Source organism: Lonchura striata, chromosome W (assembly GCF_050655825.1).
Source record: "Lonchura striata isolate lonStrDom1 chromosome W, ASM5065582v1, whole genome shotgun sequence".
Taxonomy (NCBI): Eukaryota; Metazoa; Chordata; class Aves; order Passeriformes; family Estrildidae; genus Lonchura; species Lonchura striata.
The window spans coordinates 16,436,562-16,463,625 of NC_140743.1; the positions used below are offsets into that span (position 1 = coordinate 16,436,562).

Consider the following 27,064-nt stretch of genomic DNA (forward strand, 5'->3'; position numbering starts at 1 on the left):
CTGTGAGTTTTCAGTTGGAAGAACAGTGAGCTCTCTTGTACCTGTTTGTCGGGCTCCCCGAGCCCGGAGCCAGTGAGGTTTACCACTTTCTCGAATCCAAGAGAACGTACCTTCTGTTATGAGTGAGCACAAGAGGCCATCTGATCCGATTAACAGAATTTATTTAATTCATTTAAGAGAGTATATGAGAGCAAAGCAAAAAGCAGCGCTGCGGCGACAGAGGGGAGCAACCGCTCCGCCAAACTGCCGCCCTGTGATCCCCCTAGCTCACTGTTTTTATCTCCTTCTTTAGTTCACTCGTTTCTTCTGCGCAATCGCATTCTGTTGCTAGGTGGTCGTTTTCTGCCTCCTGGTGGTCGTGGGATGAAGGCTGGTTGTCTTCCTCACAGGTGTCCTTTGATCTGGGGATTCTCACAGTCTCAAGTATACGTGTTATCTTAGAAATGCATGTTATCAGTTAAGCACTGCAAAGCCTATTGCCTACTACCGCTGTAAAAGGTTAGGAATGCATATTATCAGCAATTCACAGCCTGTTGCCTATTACCGCTGTAAAAACAAACTTCTTTGAAACATATTACTATCTGCAGCTGCATCGAACAAAAAGGTCACCCTTCTCTTACAATTTCTCCCTTTTTTTTTTTTTTATCCTTCTTTTTGTTCGTTGAACCGTATTAATTCTTTTCTACTAAGCTCTAGATAGTTTTCGGCCTCTACCTGAGTGAGTGATTCATATTTTGATCTTACTATCATTAAATGAGCGGCCTCTAACCTACTCTTTACTATAGCAATAAGCTTATTAAAGATGCAGGGTCCGAAAGTTAGCACTAAGATGAGCAGAATTGCCGGTCCTGCAATGGTAGACAAAAGAGTTGTTAACCAAGGGGAATGAGTAAACCATGATTCATACCAGTTTTGCTGAGCTTCTTGCTCTTTTTTTCTTTGCTCTATTTGTTTGCGTAATTCTGCCATAGTATCAACCACAATTCCTGTGTGGTCTGCATAAGTGCAACATTCTTCTCGTAAGGCAACACAGAGCCCCCCTTGTTGTAAAAATAATAGATCAAGTCCCTGTCTATTTTGTAACACAACCTCAGAGAGGGATCTGACTGATTTTACTAACCCATCTATGGCCTTTTCGATTCTGCTTAAGTCTTCATCTACGGATACTCGTAAATTTTTCATACCTTGTTGTTGATTTACTAGAGAGGCTACCCCCGTTCCCACTCCAACTCCACTTACACTAAGCAAGATTGCTACTGTTAATGCTGTGAGTGGTTCTCTTTTGACTAGATGGTGTTTGGGAGTTGTTTGATGCTCTAGTACATACTCCTTTGGGTGATATGATATGCGAGGGACAATTAACACCTGTACACAATAATCTGAACTTTCATTGAAAAGCCTTATGGATAAGCAAGGGGTGGTTCCGAGTTTATTACATACCCATTTGGTGTTGGGCGCTGGCAGGAGCCATTCTGCTAGTTTATCTTTTTTCTTGATGCTGATTGTCGTCTCACATAAGTGTTGCATTATTGCGGGTACCTTTCCCACACATTTCCCTTTCCCTCTTACTTGTGCTAGGGTTATTCCTGGGGTGCTATCTTTTCCCTGTTTCCACAGACATTCTCTTGGGTTTGTCCCATTAATTCTTCTGGTTTTAGCAGAGGATCCTATCGCCTCATAAAAGGGTGGATTCATCATGTAACAGAGCCAGCAACCTTCTGTCAGATTCGGGTATGTATAGTTTAAAACGCCGAATGTGGCTTGCATTATTTTCCACAAGGTGGCATGCTCGGGTTTAGGAACACCTGGCTCATCTATGTTAATATGGCTGGTAATAACCTCTGTCTCTGTGTAGTTAATTGTCTTAGTTTTAATGTCACTTATTACTTTGTTGGGTCCAATTGGTGCAGGGTCATAGGGAATAGGTTCTTTCTTAATAATTATTAGGTTTCCCAAATCGTGTCCCTCTATCCAATGCCTAATTCCCCATGTCTTTCCCAACAGCCACCCTGGGTCATTTGGATGAGTAACACTGAGGTATATGAAAGTACAGTTCCCCAGTAAATCTTTCCCTGTCCATGGCCATTCTTGTGGCTTTACACATCCAGCTGGTCCATATCCCACCCTTAGGTATTTATCCGACCCTCCTCCCGGGGCCCATGCTGATGCTATTGTCTCACAACCCCAATAACCACAGTAGTAATGCCCGGGGAGGTTACAATATGACCTCCCTAAATTTGAAGCAGGGCACATATAGAAACTTGTCAAATTTAACAGCCGCCCACAGCTTGGATTTTTGGTCATGTTACATACTCCAGCTTTAAAGCTTGGTGCCCCGGGGGTTATCACAGTCTGCAGGTTATAATGAGTATCATGATTTTCCCACCTACTTAATGTCCATTTAAAGGGTTCATGGGTTTCAGTAGCAACACTTTGGAGAGGAAAGCATATCATCACAAATGTAAGAATCTTTAGGGCTGAGTAGTACGCACTGCAGGGGATGCTGCTTATCATGCCCAATTTCACATTCCTACTTTTTCTCATTCCATTGTCACCATTCCCGTGCCTATGGTGGTCAGTGTTTTTTCTTACGATTTGGGAGGGTCCCTCATCCCCACTAACTATCTCTCTGTCTCTCCTGTCAACTTGGTTGCTACAAGCTACAGGGTAGGCCATCTTCTTGACAGCAGAGATATTCTTCAGGGGCGGGATTATTTCCTCTCTCCCACTTTGACCTCCGGGAGTTCCAATTTTTCTCATTTAATTGTGGGGTGTCGCACCTCAGTCCCTTGACCAGCCTGCGACACTTGACCTGGACTATGTCTGTAAGAAATGGACTTGAAAGCTCGTTGGAGTGGTAGCAATGGAATTCAGGATTTATTCCCTTCACAAAAATTTCCCACCACTCGGGAGATTCTTTAGTCAATTCCCGAGTGGCGACCTTATAATTCAATATTTCAGAGGTCAACTTGCGTTGTTCTAGCCAGCAGCACTGACACACACTTTTTGGAGCCCTCCCCTTTCTACAGTGAGCCCACCACAGCCCTTTACAAATTTTACAAGAAAAGCAAGCAAAAGGGAAACAATCACAATCTAACCAGCTACATTTTATTCTAATATCTTCATGCTCGGCATGACCCTCCCCTTCCCAAGGTCTCTGCTCCCTTTCGAGTCAGATGGGCCGATAATAGGGCTGCTGAGCTAAGTCTTCTAAATGCTTACAGTATCCTGGGGGTTTTGTTTCTCCTATCAGTTGTGTTTGCAATCCCCAGTCATTCCCGACCCAAATGTCCCCGGAACTGGCAGTGTCCATTAAGATTACTTGAGGGTTCTCTTTACTGTTAGCTTCAAATCTCCCGGCTTCCCATCAATCTTCCAGCTTATCTCTCTGGAAGTTGCATGAAATCGAGTCGGGTCCACTGGCCCCTTTATTCTGCTAGCATGGGTCCATCCCTTTTCTGCCGTGCGAACTGCGGAATCAGTGGTGATTAAAACCAGATACGGTCCGTCCCACCTTGGGGTGATTGAATCTTCCTTCCAGCTTCGGATGAGAACCCAGTCGCCGGGTTGTACCTGGTGTAATACAAGATTTAATGGTGGTCTTTGGGCCCACATCCCCTTTTCCCATAACTGTTTCTTGTATTTCATTAAAACAGTTAAATATTTGTTAATACTTTGGTCAGTGATATTAGGATTAGATTGAACTTTCTCTAGGGAGTAGGGCATCCCATATAACATTTCAAATGGGGAAAGCCCTATGTCTGATCGTGGTTGAGTCCGAATATTTAATAATGCTAGTGGCAGACATTTTATCCAAGATAACTTAGTTTCTAGTACCAATTTAGTGAGTTGTTTCTTAATTTCTCCATTCATTCTTTCCACCCTCCCTGAACTCTGGGGGTGCCAGGGAGTATGTTGTTCCCATTTTATGCCCAGGGCTTCTGCCAGCAGCTGTGTTATTTTTGAAGTGAAGTGGGGGCCTTTATCGGAGTCTATTGTTTCTGGGACTCCATACCTGGGTATTATTTCTTCTAGCAGGGCCTTTGTCACCGTTCGGGCTGTCTCCCTAGCGGTGGGGATTGCTTCCACATAATGTGTTAGATGATCTATTAAAACTAAAAGATATTTTATCCTCCCCACTTTGGGAAGCTCTGTAAAGTCTACCTGTAAATTTGTAAAAGGCCTCTTTGCCACGGGTCTCCCTCCCAAGGGTGGCTTCCTTAAATTCTTCCTATTTACACGTAAACAGGTTGGGCAACCCTTAGTAATACTTTTTGTTAGATCATGGAGACCCACAGTCATATAATGGGTGGCAAAGTGGTCTACCAGCCCTTGAGCGCCCCAGTGTGTTTTCTGGTGTAATTTATTAAGCATTTGCTGGGCTACGGCCCTAGGCAGAACCTCCCTCCCATCTGTTAACAGCCACTTCCCCGATTCTTCTTTTATCCCCAATTTTGCAAGTTTCTCCCGCTCTTCTACAGTAAATACAAATTTATCCTGGGTGGTTAACCCAGGATTCTCTGAGGTATCTGTAGGATCCCTCCTGGCTCTCTCGCTCAAGGTCAGTGCCTCAATAATTGCAGCCTTCTTCGCTTCATGGTCTGCCGCGTTGTTACCCCTACTCCGGTAATCCATTCCCCGCTGATGCCCTTTTAAATGAACTACAGCTATCTTTGCAGGGCCTCTCAAGGCCTTCAGGAGGGCTACTATTAATCTCTGATGCACCAGGTTCTTTCCTTGTGAATTCACAAGGCCCCTTTCCTCCCATAATTTTCCAAATGTATGTACTACCCCGTACCCATATTTAGAGTCTGTATAAATGGTTCCCTCTTTTCCCTTTAATAATTCTAAGGCTCTTAGGATGGCGTATATTTCACAGGCTTGGGCTGACCATGTTTTGTCCAGGGCTCCGGACTCAATTACTTCTAGGTCAGGTCCCCCTACTATGGCATACCCTGATTTTCTTTGGCCCTCTACTATTCTGGATGATCCATCTACAAACAGCTTTTCTCCAGTCTCTAACTCCTCTTCTTCCAAGTCAGGTCTAATTTTAGTTTGCTCCTCTATAGTGATCACACAGTCGTGAGTCAGTGGGTCAGTCTCTGGCTCTCCGAAGAGGAAGGAGGCTGGATTTTGTAATGAGGTGGTTTCTAAAGTGAAATTAGGGGTTTCTAATAGAATCCCCTCATACTTTAGGAGCCTGGCATCAGATATCCATTTGTCTGCTTTTTGCTGCATCACACTCCGTATGTTATGTGGAGTTAACACCTTCAGAGTGGCATTAAAGGTGATTTTCCTTGTTTCTTCTACTAACTCTGCACAGCCTGCAATTATTTGTAAACAGCCCGGCCATCCCCTACTTACAGGGTCTAGAATTCTAGATAGATATGCAATAGGTTTCTTTTTCCCTGCCCAGTCCTGGGTAAGTACTCCATAAGTTACCCCATCTGTAATATTGACAAATAAAAAGAAGGGCCTCTTTAAATCTGGGAGGCTCAGGACTGGAGCATGGACCAGAGTTTCTTTTAATTCTTGGAATTTAGATTTTTCCTCTTCTGTCCACTTAAGGTGCCCATCTTGGGTAAGTTTTTGATACAGAAATCTTGCCTTCCCGCTATAGTTTTTGATCCACTGCCTACAATACCCTGTAAGTCCTAATATCTGACGAATTTGTCGTTTATTTTGCGGTAAAGGCAGGGATAGGATTGCTTGTACTCTATCTGGATCAATTCTCTTTTCTCCCTTTTTCAAATAATGTCCCAGGTATCTAACTTCCTCTTCTACAAATTGTAGTTTTGCTTTAGAAACTTTTAATCCTTTCAGTCCCAGGAAATTTAATAGTTTGATACTTTCTTTCCGGACTTTGTCTTCTTCTTTACCTGCTATTAACAAATCATCCACATACTGAACTAGCTTTACCTCTGGGTCTGTTTTATAATCTTGCAAAATTTGTTCTAGGGCTTGCCCGAATAAATTGGGAGATTCCGTAAATCCTTGAGGTAATACCGCCCACCTGAGTTGCTGTCGCCTCCCCGTGTCAGGGTCTTCCCATTCAAAGGCAAAATAATCTCGACTGGATTCGTCCAGAGGGCAGGCCCAAAAGGCATCTTTCAGGTCTATTACACTATACCACTCGTTTTCAGGTCCAAATTTACTCAAAAGGGTATAGGGGGTTTGCCACTACTGGGAACCGAGCCACAGTTCGCTTATTAATTTCCCTAAGGTCATGCACCAGCCGATAGGATCCGTCTGCCTTTTTAACTGGGAGTATGGGGGTGTTAAAAGGCGACATACATGGTTCTAATAATCCTTTATTTAGTAATCTTTCAATTTCGGGTTTCAATCCTTTCCTTCCCTCTATTGAAATAGGGTACTGTTTTATTCTCACCGGGACCTCAGGGTTTCTGATCTTTACCGTGAATGGAGTCATATTCAATTTGCCCACGGTTCCCGGATTGTACCATACTTCAGGATTTATTTTCTCTTCATCTTCCAATCGAAGAGGGCAAAGCCTGATTTTCAATTCCTTTTCTACCACTTCGATTTGAATTCCCAGTTCAACAATTAAATCTCTCCCCAATAGGTTGTAATCTGTCTCAGGGACTAATAAGAAGTCACCCACCCCCATTTTAGTTTCTGATTCTACCATTACCTCTTTAATAATTTGTACTTCAAATGGTTCCCCTTTTGCCCCTACTACCATAGCTGTCTGTTTTGACAGGGTACAGCCTTGGGGCAGGAATTGAATGGTAGATCTTTCCGCCCCTGTATCGACCAAGAATTCTATTTCCTGGCTTTGGGGACCCACCTTTGATTTTATCAAGGGCTCTTTCTGATGTCTCCGGGTCCCCATAAAGTAGAGCCCCTGACCCCCCTAGTCGGCCTTGAATTCTTTCTCATCTCTAAGCCGCACTCTGCACTCTCTCTTGAAATGTCCCTTTTTGCCACAATAATAACAAGTCTTTTCTTCCGTTCCTCCCCCCTTTTCTTTGTTACCCGCTTTGTCTCGAGTAAACTTCTTCTGTCCTGTCTCTATGCTCCTACTTTCCCTTACCGCAGCAACCATCATTTTAACTTGCCTCTTCTGACTCTCTTCCTCTCTCCGGACGTACACTTTCTGCGCCTCCCGCAGCAGCTCTGCCAAATCCCTATCCTGCCAATCCTCCATCTTTTGTATCTTCTTTCTAATATCGTCCCAAGACTTGGATACAAAATGCACTTTTAATATTGCCTGCCCCATTGGATCATTCGGTCTTAATCCTGAATATAATTGGAAGTTCTTTCGCAGCCTCTCCAGCCACTCAGTGGGTGTTTCATCTTTCCTCTGTCTGTCATTGAATGCCTTATTGATATTTTGACCCCTGGGGACCGATTCCCGAATACCATCAATTAATATGGTTCAGAAGTCCCGCATATTGGCCCTATGATCCTGGTCTTGGTTATTCCAATTAGGATTTTGAAGAGGCCACTTAGTGTCAGCTGGGTGTTGAGCATGTGCCGGCTGGGCATCCCAGACCCGCATCCCAGCTGCCCTAATCATGTTCTTTTCTTCAACCGTAAATAGGATATTCAGTATGGACTGCAGTTCTTCCCAAGTGTATATATTGGGGCCCAAAAATTGATCCACTCTTTCTGCCACACCTAAAGGATCCTCTAATAGGCTTCCCATCTCCTTCTTGAAATCTCTCACATCTCCCGAGCTCAAGGGAACAGAAATGAATCCTATTCCTGGTTGTGGCCCCCCCATGGGCATTTCCCTCAAGGGAAACAGTTTGCCTTTTGCCCTGCTCCAGGTGACTGGGCCAGTCTGTTCAGAATCTGAGTCAGACTCATCATCCGATGAGGGGAGGGGGGGTGCTCGTGGTACAGGAGGAACATAAGGAGGTGGGGCTACTATCAGTTCCTCTGGTCGTCCCTTTCTTTTCCCCTTAGGTTTTTCGGAAAGTTTGAATACAAGCACCTCTGGTCGACTCACCCAGACCTTAGCATAGTCACTCTCCTCTGGATTAGGGGGTTGTTTAGTGCTCACCCAGATGTTTAGAGCTTGTCTAACCCATTCCTCTGAGGACCCGAATATGGGCCAGAATGCATTTTTGGAAACTTCCTTCCTTCCCCACACTTCTATACAGTAATGTATCATTTTTGCTTTATCCTTTCCCCTCGTTCCTGGGAAGTGTTCCCAATTGGTCAACATGAATCCCAGGGGACTGTCCTTAGGAATCGAAGGGAGTTTTACCCCCACTGGGGAGGGGGATTTACTCTTCCCCTGCCCCATTCCTCCGGAGTGCCTTCTAACACACACAAATAATCAAAGAATCACAATCACTTCCCCTGGTTCGTGGCCCAGGCCCTCGCGGGCTTTGGGAACCGCACTACTGAGGGTCCGCGTTCACTTGGGGAGTCTGGCTGCCGGCTCCCCTCTCATGCAACTCACACACTCGCCACACTCCGGGATCCCGACCCCGCCCGAACGGAACTCTTATACTTACGCTTCCTGCGTCGTCGTTCGGACTTTGTGCACAAAATTTAAGGGGTATCTTGGGCCCGCTTCCCTTTCTTTGCTTTCCTCTCAAGGCTTTTGGGTTCGTCGGTCGGGATAAGGAAAAGACCCCCAGTCTGAGTCCGCTCAAAAGAGCGGAGTTGTGGCGCCTCTCCCAGAGAGGGGTCCTCCAAATCCGCGATCCGAGTCACGGCACCAAATTGTTATGAGTGAGCACAAGAGGCCATCTGATCCGATTAACAGAATTTATTTAATTCATTTAAGAGAGTATATGAGAGCAAAGCAAAAAGCAGTGCTGCGGCGACAGAGGGGAGCAACCGCTCCGCCAAACTGCCGCCCTGTGATCCCCCTAGCTCACTGTTTTTATCTCCTTCTTTAGTTCACTCGTTTCTTCTGCGCAATCGCATTCTGTTGCTAGGTGGTCGTTTTCTGCCTCCTGGTGGTCGTGGGATGAAGGCTGGTTGTCTTCCTCACAGGTGTCCTTTGATCTGGGGATACTCACAGTCTCAAGTATACGTGTTATCTTAGAAATGCATGTTATCAGTTAAGCACTGCAAAGCCTATTGCCTACTACCGCTGTAAAAGGTTAGGAATGCATATTATCAGCAATTCACAGCCTGTTGCCTATTACCGCTGTAAAAACAAACTTCTTTGAAACAAATTACTATCTGCAGCTGCATCGAACAAAAAGGTCACCCTTCTCTTACACCTTCCCTCCCCCAACCCGTCCTTGAGTAGATCCCCGTAACTCCCCGAGTTTCAGGTAGCATGCGTGTTGTGAGTATACTGGAATCCTTTCGCTTCCCCCGTGACCGACCACCTCTCTCTCAGGCTAGTGGAACTGTGGTTCGTTGGGGTCCGCTCTCGTGCCGTGACTATGTCAGGTCTCACACACACACCCACTCACGCCCCACTCAACCATGCGATACTTACGGCTCCTTTTCCCGCGTGGATTCTTCGTGCACGTTGATTTTACGAGCGAAAGTTTGCTGCTGCAGCCTTGGAGATTTAGCTCCGAGTTCAGAGAGCTCTGGGCCCATTTATATTCTTTCCTTAACGTGGCTTTTTGGCTGTTTTCGGAATCTGGTTGGTTCCATGGAGTTTCTTAGTCCTGTCCGGCCGCTGAAATCAGCGGGGTGCCGCCCGGATCAAGGATAGGGGAACCCCCTGGATACCCCCAAACCAGATCGTGTCGGGGTCACCAAAATTGTTATAAATGAGAATTTATTCAGCCAGATTAAAAATAGAAATAATTTTATTTGCAGTCAGATTCTATCTAGCCAGCCACAAGGACAGAACAGAGCTGAGCCCGGGGTCGGCCCTGGGTGTGCAACAAGGAGTCAGCCTCAGCAGAGGTTTCCCCTATGCCCACACACCTCCATCCTGGTCCAAGCAGTTTTTATAGGGAAAATTCCGCCTGAGGCCAAGATTTCAGCAATCAGTCTTTTCTTCTATTCAGAGTCTATAGGTTAATAAGATTTTCTTATTTTGGTGATGAGGAGAAATAATTCAGTGTCCGGAGTAGGTGAATTCCTGATGAGATTTTACGGGAAGGTTGCATTCACATGTACCTGTCTGAGGATTTCCATGATATCCATCTTGGGCCTTTTACGCGATGATCAGCACCCGATCATCAACACCTGGAGGCCGGATGGGAGTCCGGACATTGCCCATCTCCTGGCCCAGCCACATCCTTTTACTTGTAAATCAGTTTCCAATATACACCCAGTCTTGCCTGCAAGGGGGGGGGAGCGGGGGAGCTAATACAATGGGCATAATCTAACAAGTATCCAATATTACATATTTCATACAAGGAATGGCGCGAATTATATTTACTACACATAACATATTCGAGAGACAAAACTTATGTCTTTTTTCCCTTTTGGTTTTAGTTAAATCCTTCGAAGTTAGAAAAAAATGAAGATGTAAACACTAATTTGGCACATCTACTCAGTATACTTTCGGAATTGGTGGAGAAAATATTCATGGCTGCAGAGATACTGCCTCCGTAAGTTTGCACTCTTCTGTTCAAATTTGTATTTGCAAATTCCTGTTTGTTGTTTACATTGCACCATAAAAATGGTGTTTTTTTGGTTTATCTTATATTAATCAGTACTAAAACAAAATTCTTTAGGGCTGTGTTGTGGGTTAGGTTTTTCAGGGAATTTCTACCCATCTGTCATCTGAAAAAAGAAGAAGGGGGTGGCACCTGCAGGATGAATAGAAGGTGATTGAGTTAACAAAAGAGTGGCTGATGACCCTGGCTGAAGCTGATTCATCAATTGAAGAGCCAAGGATTAAGCAGTAATACTCAATCACTCTTGAATAGTTCCATATGGCCTGCAAAAGTCTGGCAGAGAGTGGAGACTAACAGTGGACTATCACGGCCTGAATGAAATCATGTCATGGTTTAGTGCTGCCATACTGGACACCAAGGAACTCCAGTATGAGCTGAAGTGGCTGGTCTGTGGATAAGTGTATGCTAGAACAGGTATGCCTCCAAAGGGACTGCAGCCCATGGAGAATCCATGCTTGATCGGGGGCAAGGCATGGAGTTCATTGTAATGTCAAACTCTATAGCCTGGTCCAAAACAACCAGGAGTGGAGATTGTAATGGATATGTGATTAAACTGGTTGTAACCCATTATTTGATTTGTATGTGTTATAAATGAGAATTTCTACAGCCAGATTAAAAATAGAAATAATTTTATTTGTGGTCAAATTCTATCTAGCTAGCCACACGGAAAGGACAGAGCCGAGCCCGGGGATCGACCCTGGGTGTGCAACAAGGAGTCAGCCTCAGCAGAGGTTTTCTCCTATGCCCACACCTCCATCCTGGCACAAGTGGTTTTTATAGGGAAAATTCCGCCTGAGGCCAAGATTTGAGCAGTTAGACTTTTCTTCTATTCAGAGTCTATAGGTTAATAAAATTTTCTTTTTTTGGTGATGAGGAGAAATAATTCAATGTCTGGAGTAGTTGAATTCTTTATGAGAGTTTACGGGAAGGCTGTATTCACATGGATCTGTCTGAGGATTTCCATGATATCCATCTTGGATGATCAGCACCGATGATCGTGATGATTAACACCTGGAGCCCAGACATGGCCCATCTCCTGCCTGAGCCACATCCTTTTACTTGTAAATCAGTTTCCAGTATACACCCAGTCTCACCTGCAAGGGGAGGGGAACTAATACGACGGGCATGATTTAACGAGTATCCAATATTACATATTTCATACAAGGAATGGCGCGAATTATATTTATAACACATAACAATCCCCCACCTTCTATATTAACTCATTAATTCGTGCCCTAATTTCTACCTCTATTCACTCTCAAGGTAGTGTATTGACTACCTTGAGACTGGCTTTTAGTCTACATCTGGAATATCTTGGTAAATTTTGTAGTTTTTTTATTTTCTCTTTATTCGCCTTTTAAATTTTGCTAGAGCCTCAGCCGCCCTGCTGTGAGGAATTTCTTCTCCCAGTGTTATTATTTTTGGTATTTGATTTGTTTTTCCAAGGGCAGCTTCTGGGTCTGTGGGTAAAGCTATTTGTACTACTGAATGGAGGAGTCTTATAAAACAGGGGATGAGACAGGGTAGGAATGACTCCTGCTATTGAACATAAAAATGAAGAAAATTATTTTCTTCCACCAAGCCCCATCAAACAAATGATCCCACCACGATGCCTGGATAAGTGAGTTCCACTTTTTTACTGGAACATGGGCTACTTGTTTAATTTTTGTGGTTAGATTTCTACTGGTTTTTCTATAATCATCTATTTCTACACAGCACTGAGATTCGTTAAATTTTTCTCACACACCTCCTTTTCTAGCTAGTAAGTAATCAAGGGCTATCCTATTTTGATATAGAAAAGCCCTCATTTGTGAGTGTTGCTGGGATAATAATTCAAGTGTACCTGAAGTGCGATTGGAGACAATCTCCACTACAGCCTGCAACTTTATTAAGCGATTTAATAAATAGATGGGGGTTTGGTATCTCCACGACCCATCCAGTACAGTTACATTCATTATAAATTGGAATTGAGATTTCCCTGTGCTCTTTTGATGCAGTTGATGAGCTGACTGTCTGTTTTTACGGGTTTTTTTTTTTGTTTTTTTTTTTTTATTTCTCTTTTAATTTGTATACTCCTTGTTGAGTGTTTTTCTCAAGATGCTGTTAATTAGGCTTACCCCTGCTGCAGTTCCATGACGTGAGGGATAACTTTTCTGGGTATCTACCCCCAAGTTCCCCCTTGAGGCATGTGGCTAGGCTGAGGCTCACCAGGATTACTCCCACTGCTAGGATCCCTCTGCCGTTCCCAGCGCCCACTGGGGTGCCTCCAGCAGCGGGGCAAACCAATCTTCTTGGCAGCAAGAATCTTCGTCTGTGGTTTCATGCTCAGGCTGAGCTGCAGACCTGTTTAAAAATGCCTCCTTGGTGTAGTTCAGCAGAGCCTGTGCATTGTTTAACATATGACACTCAACAATAATAATTTTAGCTTTGCAAGTAATTTCTCTTTTAATTATTTCTAATATGGGAAAACACCAGATTATTGAATTTAATTGAAACAATCCCAGCCTTGTGGATATTACCAGAAAACTGTTAGTCAGATCTAACTCCTGCTCAAAGCACTCCCACACAACCTACTTAGTTTGAGCAGTCTAAACTTTACAACAGTATTCATAGGGGAAACATTTAAAAGGATAATAGTTACACTCTGGCACAGAAAGTTTGATCCAGATGTTTTCAGTCATTTACTTTGCCAGTGCAGGGTTATCTTCATATCTCCGGGGCGAGAGGTGATTTTCCACTCTGGTGCCTGATCCTGGAGTTCGACTTTTTTTATCCTTGATGTACCTGTCCACCCCTTTTCTGCTGTTCCTATAGCAGTATCTGTGTTCAAAAGAACAATAAAGGGTCCCTCCCAATGCGGCGTTAATGGGGATTCCCTCCATACTTTTACAAGCACTTTGTCCCCAGGTTGTATTTTATATATAAAGAAGCCAAGAGTTCTGTGCTGTATGATCACCCCCTGCTTTTGCAATTCTTCAAGATTCTTAATGCTATTAGGTATGGTTGTATTTGTCTATCCTCTAATCTCGGATTCCCTACAGCCATACCATGAGTATAAGGCATCCCATATAACATTTCAAAAAGTGAAAGTCCCGTTTCGGAGTGAGGCATAATTCTTATGTTTAATAAAGCCAATGGGATGCATTTCATTTATGACATTTGTTTTTAACATCAATTTGGCTAATTGGGCTTTTAGTGTTTGATTTATCTTCTCAACATGTCCTAAGCTCTGGGGGTGCCACAAGGTGTGGTATTCCTACTGAATGCCTAAAGCATCTGCCAATTGCTTAATAATTTTTGACGTGAAATGTGTTCCCTGGGCTGAATCAATGTAGTTTACTAACCCATATCGTGGTATAATTTCTTCTAATAAAATTCTTGACACTGTTTGGGCTGTAGCCCGAGAGCTTGGGAAAGCCTCTACCCAGTGGGTTAGTTTGTCCACTATGACTAATAGGAATTTGTATCTCCCGACCTTAGGTAGATCAGTGATATCTACCTGGACCCTTTCAAAAGGCTGGTAAGCTGCTGGGCAACTCCCCATTGTTAACCTTTGGGAGTTTGTTCGATTTATTTTTTTGCAAATTATACACCCCTGTACCTCTTGTTTAGCCAATTCATATGTATTTTTGCTGCTAAAGAATCTCAGGAATTGTTCTGCTAGAACTCAGGCCCCCCAGTGTGTTTGTTGATGTAATCTTTTTAAAATTTTCCTGGTGTATTCCTTTGTCTGGTAACCTCCACTTACCTTCTTCCAACTGTCCCCCGATCTCTTGATAAGCCTTTATCTCTTTTTCAGAGGGGTGGTGGGGGAATTCTTGAGCTTTTCCTATCTCAAGTTCTGGGGTACTTAACAAAGCAGCACTCTTTGCCTCTTTGTCGGCTAAATTGTTTCCTTGAGTCCTGAATTGCATCCCAGTTTGGTGTCCCTTTACATGGACCACAGCAATAGCTTCTGGTCCCCTAATGGCTTTTAGGATTTGTCTAATTATTTCTTCATGAATTAGCCCTTTTCCCCGTGTGTTTAGCAGACCCCTTTCTTCCCATATTTTTCTAAAGGTGTGCACTACCCCAAATGCATATTTGGAGTTAGTGAAAATTGTTCCTTTTTTCCCTTCAAGTCCCAGCAGAGCCCTGTATACTGCATACAGCTCACAGGCCTGAGCCGACCACCCTGCACTCAGGGGTCCGGATTCTACCACCCTTCCCGTCTATGACTGCATATCTTGACTTTCTTTTACCTTCCACAATTTTTGCAGAACCATCCACAAACCATTTTTCCCCTTCTTTGAGTTCTTCCTCTTCCAAATCTGGTCGTATTTTGGTCTGTAATTCTACTATCTCAGCACAGTTATGGAGGGGGTCCCCTGGGACTGCCCCAAAGAGGAATTGGGCAGGATTTTGTGCCGGGGTAGTCTTTAGCTCCAAGTCCTGGGAGTGGATTAGAATAGCTTCATATTTCAGAAGCCTGGCATCTGTCAGCCACTTGTCAGCTTTTTGCTGCAAGATGCTTCTTACATTATGGGGGAGTAGATGGTTAATGAAGCCCCGAATGTTACCTTTTTGGCTTTTTCTACTAATATTGCCATTGCTACAATTGCTTGTAGGCAGGTGGGCCAGCCCCTTCTGACAGGGTCCAGAAGCTTGGATAGATATCCGACTGGTTTCTTGGCCCCTGCCCAGTCCTGGGTCAGAACCCCGTGGGAAGTGTGGTTACTAACATCCACAAAGAGCTGAAAGGGCCTTTTTATGTTAGGGAGTATTGGAGCTGCTATGAGGGTTTCTTTTAATCCTTGGTAACTCTCTTCGTCTTTTTTTAGTCCACTTAAGTCTGTCTGTGGTAAGTTTGTCATATAAAAACCTTACCTTTTCACTGTATCCTTTGATCCATTGTCTGCAAAAGCCCAAAAGTCCCAGTAATTGCCTGATTTCTCTTTTTGTCTTAGGGGAGGGCAATGCAATTATTCCTGCCACCTGGTCTGGATCTAGTTTCTTTTTCCCTTTTGTCAACTAGTGCCCTAAATATTTTACTTCAGGTTCAGTGAATTGTAACTTAGACTTTGAAACCTTCAACCCTTGTCCTCCCAGGAAGTTTAATAAAGCTATGGTTCCAGCCCTGACTTCTTCCTCCTTAGACCTAGCTACCAATAAGTCATCTACATATTGTAATAGTTTGGTCCCAGGGACTGGCACAAATTCACTGAGCACCTTTTCAAGGGCCTGACTGAAAAGATTTGGTGAGTCTACAAACCCTTGAGGGAGGGAAGTCCATCTTAGTTGTTTTCTGTGGGTGTTTGGATCCTCCCATAGGAAGGCAAAATAATCACGCTTTCCTCAGCTAGAGGACAAGTCTAGAAGGCATTTTTTTAGGTCGATCACACTATACCATTTATCATTTGGGGACACATTGTTTAGCAAAGTATATGGATTAGAGACCATGGGAAATAGGGTTTCTGTTCTTTGATTTTACTGCTCTTAAGTCTTGTACCAGCTGATATTACTATCTGATTTTTGAACTGCCAAGATAGGTGCATTATGTCTTGACATGCAAGGTTTTAAGGTGCCCCTTTTTATTAAATCTTCGATTATTGGTTTTAATCCTTTTCTTCCCTCTAGAGGGATGGGATATTGCTTCACCCTTATGGGGTCTTTTGTTCTCTCAATTTTAATGTGGATTGGTTCCATGTCTAATTTTCCAGCTTCCCTGGGAGTGTGCCAGACCCTGGGATTAATTTTATTTTCATCTTCGGTAGTTAGGTTGTATAAACTTACCATGAGTTGTGAGTCTTTAGCAATTATACTTATTTTTAATGTTACCAGTAAATTGTATTCTGTTTCTTCTACTAATAAAATATCTCCAACATAGATTTTAATATCAGATTCTATTTCTACTTTTTTTTTTGTTTTAGGACAGGGACCTGAAAAGATTCTCCTTTTTCACCGACCACAGTCATAAAATCTTTACCTTTGATGCACTAAAAAGACTAGTTCTTGTTTTTGGGGTCTAACCTTTAATTTTATCAAGGGCTCTCTAGATATCCTTGACCCCAGATTGTAAAGCCCCTGATACCTCTATTCTTCTTGAAAGATTATTTTATCTTTTATTCGTTTCTTACAATCCCTCTTGAGGTGTCCTTTCTTTTTACAGTAAAAACATTCAGGGGCGCTTACCTGTTTGTTTGTCTTTTGTGTGTGCGCCGGTTTTCCCTGGGACCCTCAGGCTGGACCTGATGTCCCAGCCATTTGTGCTTGTGCTTCCTTTACTGCTGCCACCAACACCCTGGCTTGTGCCTTTTGTTTTTCCTCATCGTCCCATTCTCATTTTAGGTGTAAAATGCACAGCACAACTTTATACTGACTAGCAACAAAACAAATTCACTACTGATTTCTAAAAACTGTGGTTGAGGAGCGAAAAGCACTTAGATTTCAACCCTGAAGAGCAGCAGCAGCTTGTGCTGCTTTTAAAACTGCCGCTTGCAGGAGCTGGGACTTCCCACGCCATATGGCCGAGCCATGCTCCTCTGCCGCCCGTGCGTTGCAGGGAAGCCCGAGCCGGGCTCCCCCCCGCCGCCGGCCCTCCCTGCCGCCTCCGGGAGCCGCCGCCGCCTCCCGCCACTATCGGGGTAGGTCGGAGCCCCCTCCCCCTCCTGCTGCAGGGAAACCAAAGCCGCTCCACACCGCTGTGAAGGGCAGGGGCAGGCAGAGCCCCCCCGCTCCCTCCGAGACGGCACCGCCACATCTGCCACTGCTGCGCGGGTTCTAAAAACTGCAGAGCCACACTGCCTGTGGCTGCGCGGGGCTGCCCAGCCTTTTTAAAACATTAATTTAAGGGGCATTTTACTGCTCCCCTGTCCCATATTTAATAGTTTTCCTTACCGTATTCTAAGTCAGTGTCCTCAAGCTGTTCCAAGAAGTCAGCAACCCGCGTGCTAAAATGTGTATTTCAGTCCTGTCCCGGACTGAGTCTTACCAAGTGTTTAAATCGGTCTATTCCCGACCGAACCTTGCCAACCTAGTTACCTCACGGCGAACCGATCCGTGGGTTTTCAGTTGGAAGAACAGTGAGCTCTCTTTTACCTGTTTGTCGGGCTCCCCGAGCCCGGAGCCAGTGAGGTTTACCATTTTCTCGAATCCACAAGAACGTACCTTCCCTCCCCCGACCCGTCCGTGGGTGGATCCCCGTAACTCCCCGAGTTTCAGGTCGTATGCGTGTTGTGAGTATACCGGAATCCTTTCGCTTCCCCCGTGACCGACCACCTCTCTCTCAGGCTAGTGGAACTGTGGTTCGTTGGGGTCCGCTCTCGTGCCGTGACTATGTCAGGTCTCACACACACACCCACTCACGCCCCACTCAACCATGCGATACTTACGGCTCCTTTTCCCGCGTGGATTCTTCGTGCACGTTGATTTTACGAGCGAAAGTTTGCTGCTGCAGCCTTGGAGATTTAGCTCCGAGTTCAGAGAGCTCTGGGCCCATTTATATTCTTTCCTTAACGTGGCTTTTTGGCTGTTTTCGGAATCTGGTTGGTTCCATGGAGTTTCTTAGTCCTGTCCAGCCGCTGAAATCAGCGGGGTGCCGCCCGGATCAAGGATAGGGGAACCCCCTGGATACCCCCAAACCAGATCGTGTCGGGGTCACCAAAATTGTTATAAATGAGAATTTATTCGGCCAGATTAAAAATAGAAATAATTTTATTTGCAGTCAGATTCTATCTAGCCAGCCACAAGGACAGAACAGAGCTGAGCCCGGCGACAGCCCTGGGTGTGCAACAAGGAGTCAGCCTCAGCAGAGGTTTTCTCCTATGCCCACACCTCCATCCTGGCACAAGTGGTTTTTATAGGGAAAATTCCACCTGAGGCCAAGATTTGAGCAGTTAGTCTTTTCTTCTATTCAGAGTCTATAGGTTAATAAGATTTTCTTTTTTTGGTGATGAGGAGAAATAATTCAATGTCTGGAGTAGTTGAATTCTTGATGAGAGTTTACGGGAAGGCTGTATTCACATGGATCTGTCTGAGGATTTCCATGATATCTATCTTGGACGATCAGCACTGATGATCATGATGATCAACACCTGGAGCCCAGACATTGCCCATCTCCTGGCCAAGCTACATCCTTTTACTTGTAAATCAGTTTCCAATATACATCCAGTCTCGCCTGCAAGGGGGGGGGAACTAATACGACAGGCATGATTTAACGAGTATCCAATATTACATATTTCATACAAGGAATGGCACGAATTATATTTATTACACATAACACATGCTAGAAGTTATACTATAAAAGGGACCACCTGAACTAGTGGTGGATGAGCTTTGCAAAAAGCAGTGCAAGTGCAGCAGTGACACAATCTCTGCTGCTTTTGGTGTCAAATGACTCCACATAATGCACTACTTCTGTTCCAAGTGACCACCGTAAAAGAGCCGAGGTTACAGACTAAGAGAACTGAATGGACATTCTATGGACACTTTGGGGGGAGGGGGGGGGCTATAGACTAAGGGAATGGTATCTGTATGCATACTAAAGGATGGGAAGGAGGGATGGTGGTTAATGAGTATGTACTGGATAGTGTACAACCAAAGCATATTTTGCAAATGGTATGGAAAAAGATATGGAGATTATTTTCTTCATAGCAGCCTGAATAGTGTTCTCTTTTTGATTGGTGGCTAAAACAATGTTGATAACTGTAATGAACAGGGTCTATGCCTTCATTAATGTTCAGCTCTTTATTAAAAAAGATCTGCTCAGCAGGGGGTTGACATGGAGCTCGCCCCTGCTGTTGTAGCTTTTTCCTGGTAGCCGAAGGGAGAGAAGGCATGCAGAGTCTGTCCTTGAAGTCTCAGTGGCACACTGGTAGCTGGAGGTGGTGTGAGGTCTGTATCTGAAGTCCCGATTAGCAGACCATCCTCTCTCCTTTCCTCCTGGCACACTGGTAGCCGAAGGGTGAGGGGATGTGCAGAGCCTGCTGCTGAAGTCCAGCAGCAGCTATCCCCTCTCCTTCCTGCCTGGTAACACCAGGAAGAGTTGCTCCTTTGTTCCTGCTTCCCACAGCCCAGTCCAGTCCGGTCCTCTGCAGGCTATGGTGACAGGTCAGACAGACTAGAGATGTGGTTCCCTTTTCCCCAACCAGCACACCCATCCAGCCCCCTCCACTGTGCCCGTCTTTTCCATTTAGGGGTGTGTTTCATCCCCAAAACCCCCTCCCATGATTCCACTGGTCTCTATTTTGCATCCCAGCCCTGAAATGGTAGTGGGGCGGGGGGGGGGGGGGGGGTGGGGGGGGGGGGTGTAGGTGATACCCAGGAGCAATTAGCTAATTAACATTTCAATGTCAGTACTTAGTTCAAGCCAAGTGTCCCAGCAAGGCTGTTTTGTTCATAACAATAACAAACCCATGTTTTGGCTGAACAGTGCTTTCACAGTGTTGAGGGTTGTATTTTCTCTCCCGATTCTGCCCTATCCCCCAGTAAGTAAGCTGGACATGGGTAAGAAGTTGGGAGGGGAAACAGCTGGGATGGCTGACCCCAACTGACTAAATGGATATTCCATATGATAATGACGTTCTGCTTTGCAATAAAACTTCAGAGAAAGAAGGATGAAGGAGACACATTTTGGAATTGCTGCATTTGTCTTCCCAAGTAACCATTATGTATGCTGGAGCCCTGCTTTACTGCAGTTGGCTGAACGCCTGACTGACAATGGGAAGTAGTGAATTAATTTATTTTGCTTTTGTTATAACTGGAAATTTATACAGCCAAATTAAAAATAAAAATAGTTTTATTAGCGGTCAAATTTTATCTAGCCAGCCACGAAAAAAAACAACTGCCGAGCCCGGGGATCGACCCTGGGTGTGTGACAAGGAGTCAGCCTCAGGAGAGGTTTTCCCCTATGCCCACACGCCTCCATCCTGGCACAAGCGGTTTTTATAGGGAAAATTCCGCCTGAGGCCAAGATTTCGGCAGTCAGTCTTTTCTTCCATTCAGAGTCCATAGGTTAATAAGATTTTCTTTTTTGGTGATGAGGAAGAACAATTCAGTGTCTGGAGTTGTTGAATTCCTTGATGAAATTTATGGGAACGCTGCATTCACATGTATCTGCCCAAGGATTTCCATGATATATATCTCTGGTCAGTTATGCGATGATCAGCACCTGGGCGGTATCTCTCTAGACATGGCCCATCTCCTGGTTGAGCCACATCCTTTTACTTCTGAATCGGGTTCCAGTATACACCAGGTTTTGCCTGCGAGGGTGGGGGGGGCTTCTAACACAAACGATCATAATCTAACAAGTATCCGATATTACATATTTCATACAAGGAATGGCGCAAATTATGTTTACTACACATAACACTTTCCTTGCATGCACAGCTTTTACTTTACCTTTTAAACTGTCTTTATGTCACCTCATGAGTTTTTCTTGCTTTTGCCCTTCTGTACATTTGAAAATGGCAAAGAGTTGGGTGGAACTGTTGATCTGCTTGAGGATATGATGGCTATGCCGAGGGATTTGGACAAGCTGGATAGATGGGCTGAGGCAAATTGTACGAGGTTCAATAACGCAAAGTCCCAGACCCTGCACTTGGGTCACAACAACCTCAGGCAGTGCTACAGTGTTGGAGTGGTTGGAAAGCTGCCCAGTGGAAAAAGACCTGGGAGTGCTCGTTGACAGCCAGCTGAATATGAGCCAGCATGTGCCCAGGTGGCCAAGAATGCCAATGGCAGCCTGGCTTGTAGCAGAAATAGTGTGGCCAGCAGGACCAGGGAAGTGATTGTTCCTCTGTGCTTGGCACTGGTGAGACCACACCTTGAATCCTGGGGTCAGTTTTTGGCCCCTCACCACAAGAAAGACATTGAGGTGCAGGAGCATGTCCAGAGAAAGGCAACAGAGATGAGGAAGATGCTGGAGAATAAGTCCTATGAGGAGTGGCTGAGGGAGCTCAGTTTGTTTAGCCTGGAGAAAAGGAGGCTCAGGAGACCTTATCATTCTCTGTAAGTACCCAAAAGGAGGTTGCGGCAAGGTGGGTGTAGTCTCTTCTCAAAAAGCAAGTGATGAGAGGAAATGGCCTCAAGTTGTGACAGTGGAGGTTTAGATTGGATATTAGGAAAAATTTCTTCACCAAATGGGTCCTAAAGCATTGGAACAGGCTGCCCAGGGAAGTGGTAGAGTCACCATCCCTAGAGGTATTTAAAGGCATATAGATGTGTCACTTAAGGATGTTGTTTAATGGTGGACTTGTCAGTGTTAGGTTATTTGTTGGACTTGATCTTAGAGCTCTTTTCAAATGTAAATGATTCTGTGTGTGAGAAATGACCACCCACTTTTTAAAATTTTAAAAGGTTTATTAAACCTTAACAAAAATTACAACAAAAGGACTAAATAAGGAAAAATTCAGGACTGGGAGCATCCCCCCCCACATGGTTGGTAACCATGTGGCTGACTCATCCAGAAAATGGTTGCTCCACCTTTTATAACCTTGGTGTTGCAACAAGTAACCCTAGCCCCTCCCAAAGTCTTTCTGTTAACTCTTCGTCACTGTCCATTGGTGTAGACTGCTTTCTTGTAACTTGTTTGGAGGTCAAGTGTTGCCATGCCATGCCTCTTAGTAACCAGCCTGCCCCTTCCCCCAAGTGCCTGGACTGCCAAGACCATCCCGGGATAACAATGCTGGGGGGGGGGACGGACACTTTGCAGTAGCATAACTATACATCTATAAAATTTCTCTTGACATACATATAATGTTCATCCCTTCATTGTGAGAGCCAACCATCTCATTACTCATGTATAACAAACCCCCTTTTTTCTTTTCATAAGCCATTTGGCTTGTACAATTAACCCTTATCTCTGATTCTGATAATTTGCTCTCACTTCTCAGAAATAAAAAAAATTTAATGAGTCATGCTAGCATCTGTTGATGTGGATGAGGACAGAGGAAACACAGATAATTTCTGGTTCTCTTTAGGCCCACTTATTGATGAATTTGTTGGAAATAGAAAAATTAATCATAGACATCTGCTATGGCTTCCTTGTTCCAAACTTACCATGCCTACAGTATTCCTGCCTGCAGCAGGGTTATAATCTTGGTCGCGAACACAGGGGTCAACCCAGTCTTGCCCTCTATCTTTTTTGGTTTTACTTTACCTGTTGGTTCTTAAGGGAACTGCCCTAATACCTCTTATGGTTCCCTGTGTACCTCCCCTCAACAGATACTTGTAATTCTTATCTATTAAAATTGGATAATTACATGAATAAATGATACAGTTTAAACTCTCTGCCCAAAGTGTTAGTTAAAACAATTTTTAAGCCAGTTGGTGAAAGCTTTACTTTACTTTTTGGACTTTTCCGGGCTTTTTCTCAGTTTTTTCTTGCCTGGTTTGGATGTTATTATAGTCTATTCTTTGGGTTCTTTCACTGGGCCTTGAATTCTGTTGACATGAGTTTACTCTTGCTCTGCGGTTCGTACAGTTAATTTAGTGGTTAGCAGTACTTGAAAGGGACTTCTCTCTACAAGAACAGAGTGTACACAGAGAGCTAGGGTCTATTTTAGCTAGCAGAGATGGATAGTGATGCACACACAAATATATATATACACACGCGTCTGTTTTTTGAGGTGGGACAGCAGTCAGATGTACAGTCGTGTATCTAGAGCTATGTTCTTGGGCATGCTCAGCCCATGTGTGCACACAGGAACATGTGCACTGTTAGTGCACATATATACAGGTACTTTCTGACTTACACAGAGCTCTTGTGTACAGCAGTATTTGTCAGTAGCACACACTTGTGTACACTCAACCCGTCACACTCGCACATGTGTGCTGCACAGACACTCACTTAAGTACAGTCTCTACTAATGCACACATGCTTACAAGCACAAGATTTGCTTGCAGACGTTTTGTGCACACCGATGTGTGCAGTGTCATACACATTAATATACGCATGTCTTATATGGAGCTATACTCATACTTGAGGGTGTGTAATTTAACACTCATGTTCACAGCTGTGCACACATCATGTGTACACATCAGCACAGCTATGTGAACAGTGTTATGCACATTAATATACATGTACACTGTTCAAAGCAGGAAGTGTACACATGCATCTGGGCACACACAGAGCTGTGGACACTGGCTCACATGTGTACAGTACTTTGTTAGAGTTCTCTTGGCCCTGACACCCCTGTGGATAGGAGAGAGTAGTGTGGGTGGGAGCAGACAGGCGTGTTATCTTGGACTGAAGGCGGGAAAGGTATCTTTGTTATGCATTTAAGCCTTCGCCATTTAAGTCCTTCTCTTAGCTTGAAAGAGAAGTAGTACTTTGCTATTGTTTATTACAGGTACAGGTCTTTGTTGAAGGCTGATTTACTAAAATATGAATATCAATCTAATATCGATATCCAACTGAGACGGAAAAAAACTGTCTAACAGTTTAAAGTTAGAAAGTGTATGTTTATTGCAATGGCTGGGCAGCACATGGGATAACTCCCTAATGCACACTGCAAAAATCTCAGGTCTTACAAAGCCCTTTTATTTGCAGAAGTCTTGAATACACAAAATATGAATGCATATTTATATCCCTGTCACTTCCTCTGCTCTGCTTTGTATGCTAATTGGCCAAAAGGCTATTAAGCATGTGTAGTTCTGTTCCCTGAAATGAGTCGGGGGTCCATTTTGGGGAGGGGTCTCCAAAATGAAGAAGTAAAATAAGTCTTCCTTGTTCTGACCTTTCTACCTTTTCCATGCATATGTGACAAATGAATCATTGTAGTTTTCCTGTGTTCAATGGATTCCTCAAGTATGGGAAGTCTACAACTGTTTTCGTGTCCCTGAAATCTGTTTATCACATTCTGTTTTTCATGATAAGCACAGCTACCCAAACATAAAGTTGACAAGCAATGAGTTACTAGATCCTGGATATCTTATCTAAGATCCGGCTACTGTTAACTATGAACAAAGACTATCTCTCTACTTCTGCTAACTCAGCAACATCTAATTTAACTATCATCTTAACTTCCCTAAAATTCTTAATTCTTCAAAATTAGTGTCTCAAAGGCTGTTCTTGCTTTTTTTTTTTTTTTTTCCTAACACTTGGTAATGTTGTAGGGAAGTAGGAAAAGCTTTAGAGAAGTGAAAAGATCACAATGGACTGCACTGGACTGCACTAGGACTGCAATGTGTAGTGAGATACAAGCTGGGAAAATTTCCCATTTCTTTGAGCATCTCTACCAGAAGGAGGAAGCACATCTATGTGCTGGAAGCTCCTTGACTTTTCCCTCTCACTCTGCCGTGTTGACTAATTAATTACACACAAAGCAAGATTTTTCTGTAGCCTGTAGTAGGAGGTAGTAAGAGATTGCACAGCAAATGCTTGATATGACAGTGTCATGGTTTGACACTGGCACAATGCCAGTGCCCCCATGAAAATGTGATCCCTCCCTTGAATGCTGTGAAGTGGAATCTAGAACAGATCAAAGCAGGCCCAAGCTTAATAACAGGGAAAAAAAAAAAACTTTATTAAGCTACTACTACAAAAGGAAAAAGAAAAGAAAAAAGAAAAAAACCACACAAAGATCAAATGAAAACCTTGCAAAGCATTCGTTCCCCCACCACCCAACTCCAACAAACCACAGTGAGACACAATCTGGACCCCAATCAGGTTTCCACCCTCCAGACAATCGATACTCAGGCCTTCAAGGGAACAGAGTCTCTCCTGTGCCACAGACCCCCCCCCAAGAAAACACAGCTCCACATCCTGTGTTTCCATGTCCCACATGGCACCATCCGGAGAAAAGTTTGCCATGGTGACCCTTCTCCTTTCCATGCACAGTGCTCTCACCACCAATGCATGGATGGACAGACTGCTTTTAGGATTTTTATTTTCAAGGATGCCCTGCCAAGAGGGGAGAAAACAACAGTTCAGTTTTTCATTGTTTGGGACCACAGTCCCCCCCTATTTTTCCATTTTCCCCTGGGGCCGAGGGTTCAAGAACAGAGATCTTCTTCTCTTCTCTTTCCTTTGAGGACAAGGGGGTGCCACCACAAACCCCCTAACCTTTTCTCCGTTCACTCCACTTTTGTCTTTTCCCAGCTGAAGCAGGTCTCTTGACTCACTGGCATCCTCCCAAAACACGGTCTCACTTGGAGGAGAAGATTGGTTCAGTTTGTGGCTAACACGGAAAAGTCTAGGCAAAAAACTACTCCTTGTCCCCTTCCCATCTAGAATTCCTCCTTCTAGCATCCCAGGGTCCAAGGTGTCCCTCTTCCTCTCTTTCAAACCGAGGAGGGGAAAGGAAAATTCACAAAGTTTTCATTTCTCAAGGAAGGGTTAAAAGTCCAAACTCCCAGGGATGGCTCGATGCCCAGACATCCATCAACTCCCACGCACGGGGCACCTTGCAGCTCTCCCCGCTCCTCCTTCCTCGCGGTGGAATTGCTGACAAAATTACCACTGTCTCTTTCTCTCTCTCTCTTGGGAGAGAAACTCTGGCGGGGGGGGGGGGGGGGGGAACAGAGACATCCCAGATTTCTTCCACCCTTCCATCTGCAGGGGCCAGCCCGGTTCCAGTCCTTCCACCACCCTTGGGGCCTACCTTTGTTAGGCCATGGGCCTTCCCCTCCCCCACCCAGCTCGTCACTGGGCAGGGGAGAGCCCGCACTGCGTGCTGACCGTAACCAAAGAGAGCAAGTTCCCCTGGGAATTCTGCTTTTAACCCCTCTGTTTTCTCAGAGGCGTGTCCACCTTCAATTGGTCAATATCCAAATTGACCTCTTCCTTCCGAAAAAAATTCTCTTTCCGTGTCAAACCACGACAGACAGGTTCAGATGTAGGTACAGATCTGAAACTGCTCATTTCACAGTTTCATGCCATGACCCCTTGTAGGTTTGCTATTTTTAAGAGTGTTTCTTCTTGGTTGTGGGAGGAGAGCTTGGAAGGAGAAGCAGAGTGAAGCTTCTAGGACACAGCTCTCAGCTGAAGAAGAACTTTTAGGAGCTGATCAAGGAGGGAAATCTCTAGACATGGGCACAGAGCTGGGCCCATGGAGTGAAGCAGGGCAGGCAGTCTGGTTTGGGCATTTTACACTCTCCCTGCCCCATAGAAATGGGGCTGAACTAGTTTGAAACAATGGGAAAGCAAATACAAAGAGGAAATTAGGGTTTTATACTCTCTTAATGCTTGCATAACTCAGGGAGCCCATGCAATTCTCCCCAGCAGCCCCAACTACAAAGCAGCCCAGAGGAGGGCAAGAGAAGAGGGGAGACGATACTCCCCTTCCCCCTGGGGACCCCCAATCAGCAAACTACAGGTGCCTGCAGTAAGGCCCATTTTCCCAATCAGCTAGGAGGAGAAAGAAAGAAAACAAGAGAAGAAAGAAATAAAACAAGAGAAGAAAGAAAAAACAAACAAAAAAAAGAAGTCAAACAAAACAAACTTTACAAACAAAGAAACAAAAACTTTACTTTCTTTCTGAAAGGCAAAATCTAAAAAAACTCAACTT

General features: G+C 44.4%; 1 protein-coding gene and 2 long non-coding RNA genes across 4 annotated transcripts in view; 1 reads left to right on the plus strand and 2 right to left on the minus strand.

The window, feature by feature from the left end:
- LOC146763111 (ras GTPase-activating protein 1-like) overlaps positions 1–27,064 on the plus strand; it is a 206,642-nt gene that overhangs the window by 133,337 nt on the left and 46,241 nt on the right. The window contains exons 19-20 of one of the 2 annotated variants that reach the window (XM_085571164.1): positions 10,393–10,508; positions 10,653–10,990. In XM_085571164.1, the coding sequence (XP_085427290.1) occupies positions 10,393–10,508; positions 10,653–10,731 (195 nt within the window). In that variant the 3' untranslated portion in view covers positions 10,732–10,990. Of the gene's footprint in view, positions 1–10,392; positions 10,509–10,652; positions 10,991–27,064 lie in introns of those variants that run through there. The other variant, XM_085571163.1, reaches the window with a different exon arrangement.
- Positions 145–8,934, minus strand: LOC146763112 (uncharacterized). The gene is made up of 2 exons (XR_014952620.1): positions 8,490–8,934; positions 145–3,573 (listed from the first exon to the last, which is right to left on the minus strand). It is a non-coding gene; the product is annotated as an uncharacterized LOC146763112 (long non-coding RNA).
- Positions 25,428–25,690, minus strand: LOC146763113 (uncharacterized). Its single transcript, XR_014952621.1, has 2 exons — positions 25,621–25,690; positions 25,428–25,458 (listed from the first exon to the last, which is right to left on the minus strand). It is a non-coding gene; the product is annotated as an uncharacterized LOC146763113 (long non-coding RNA).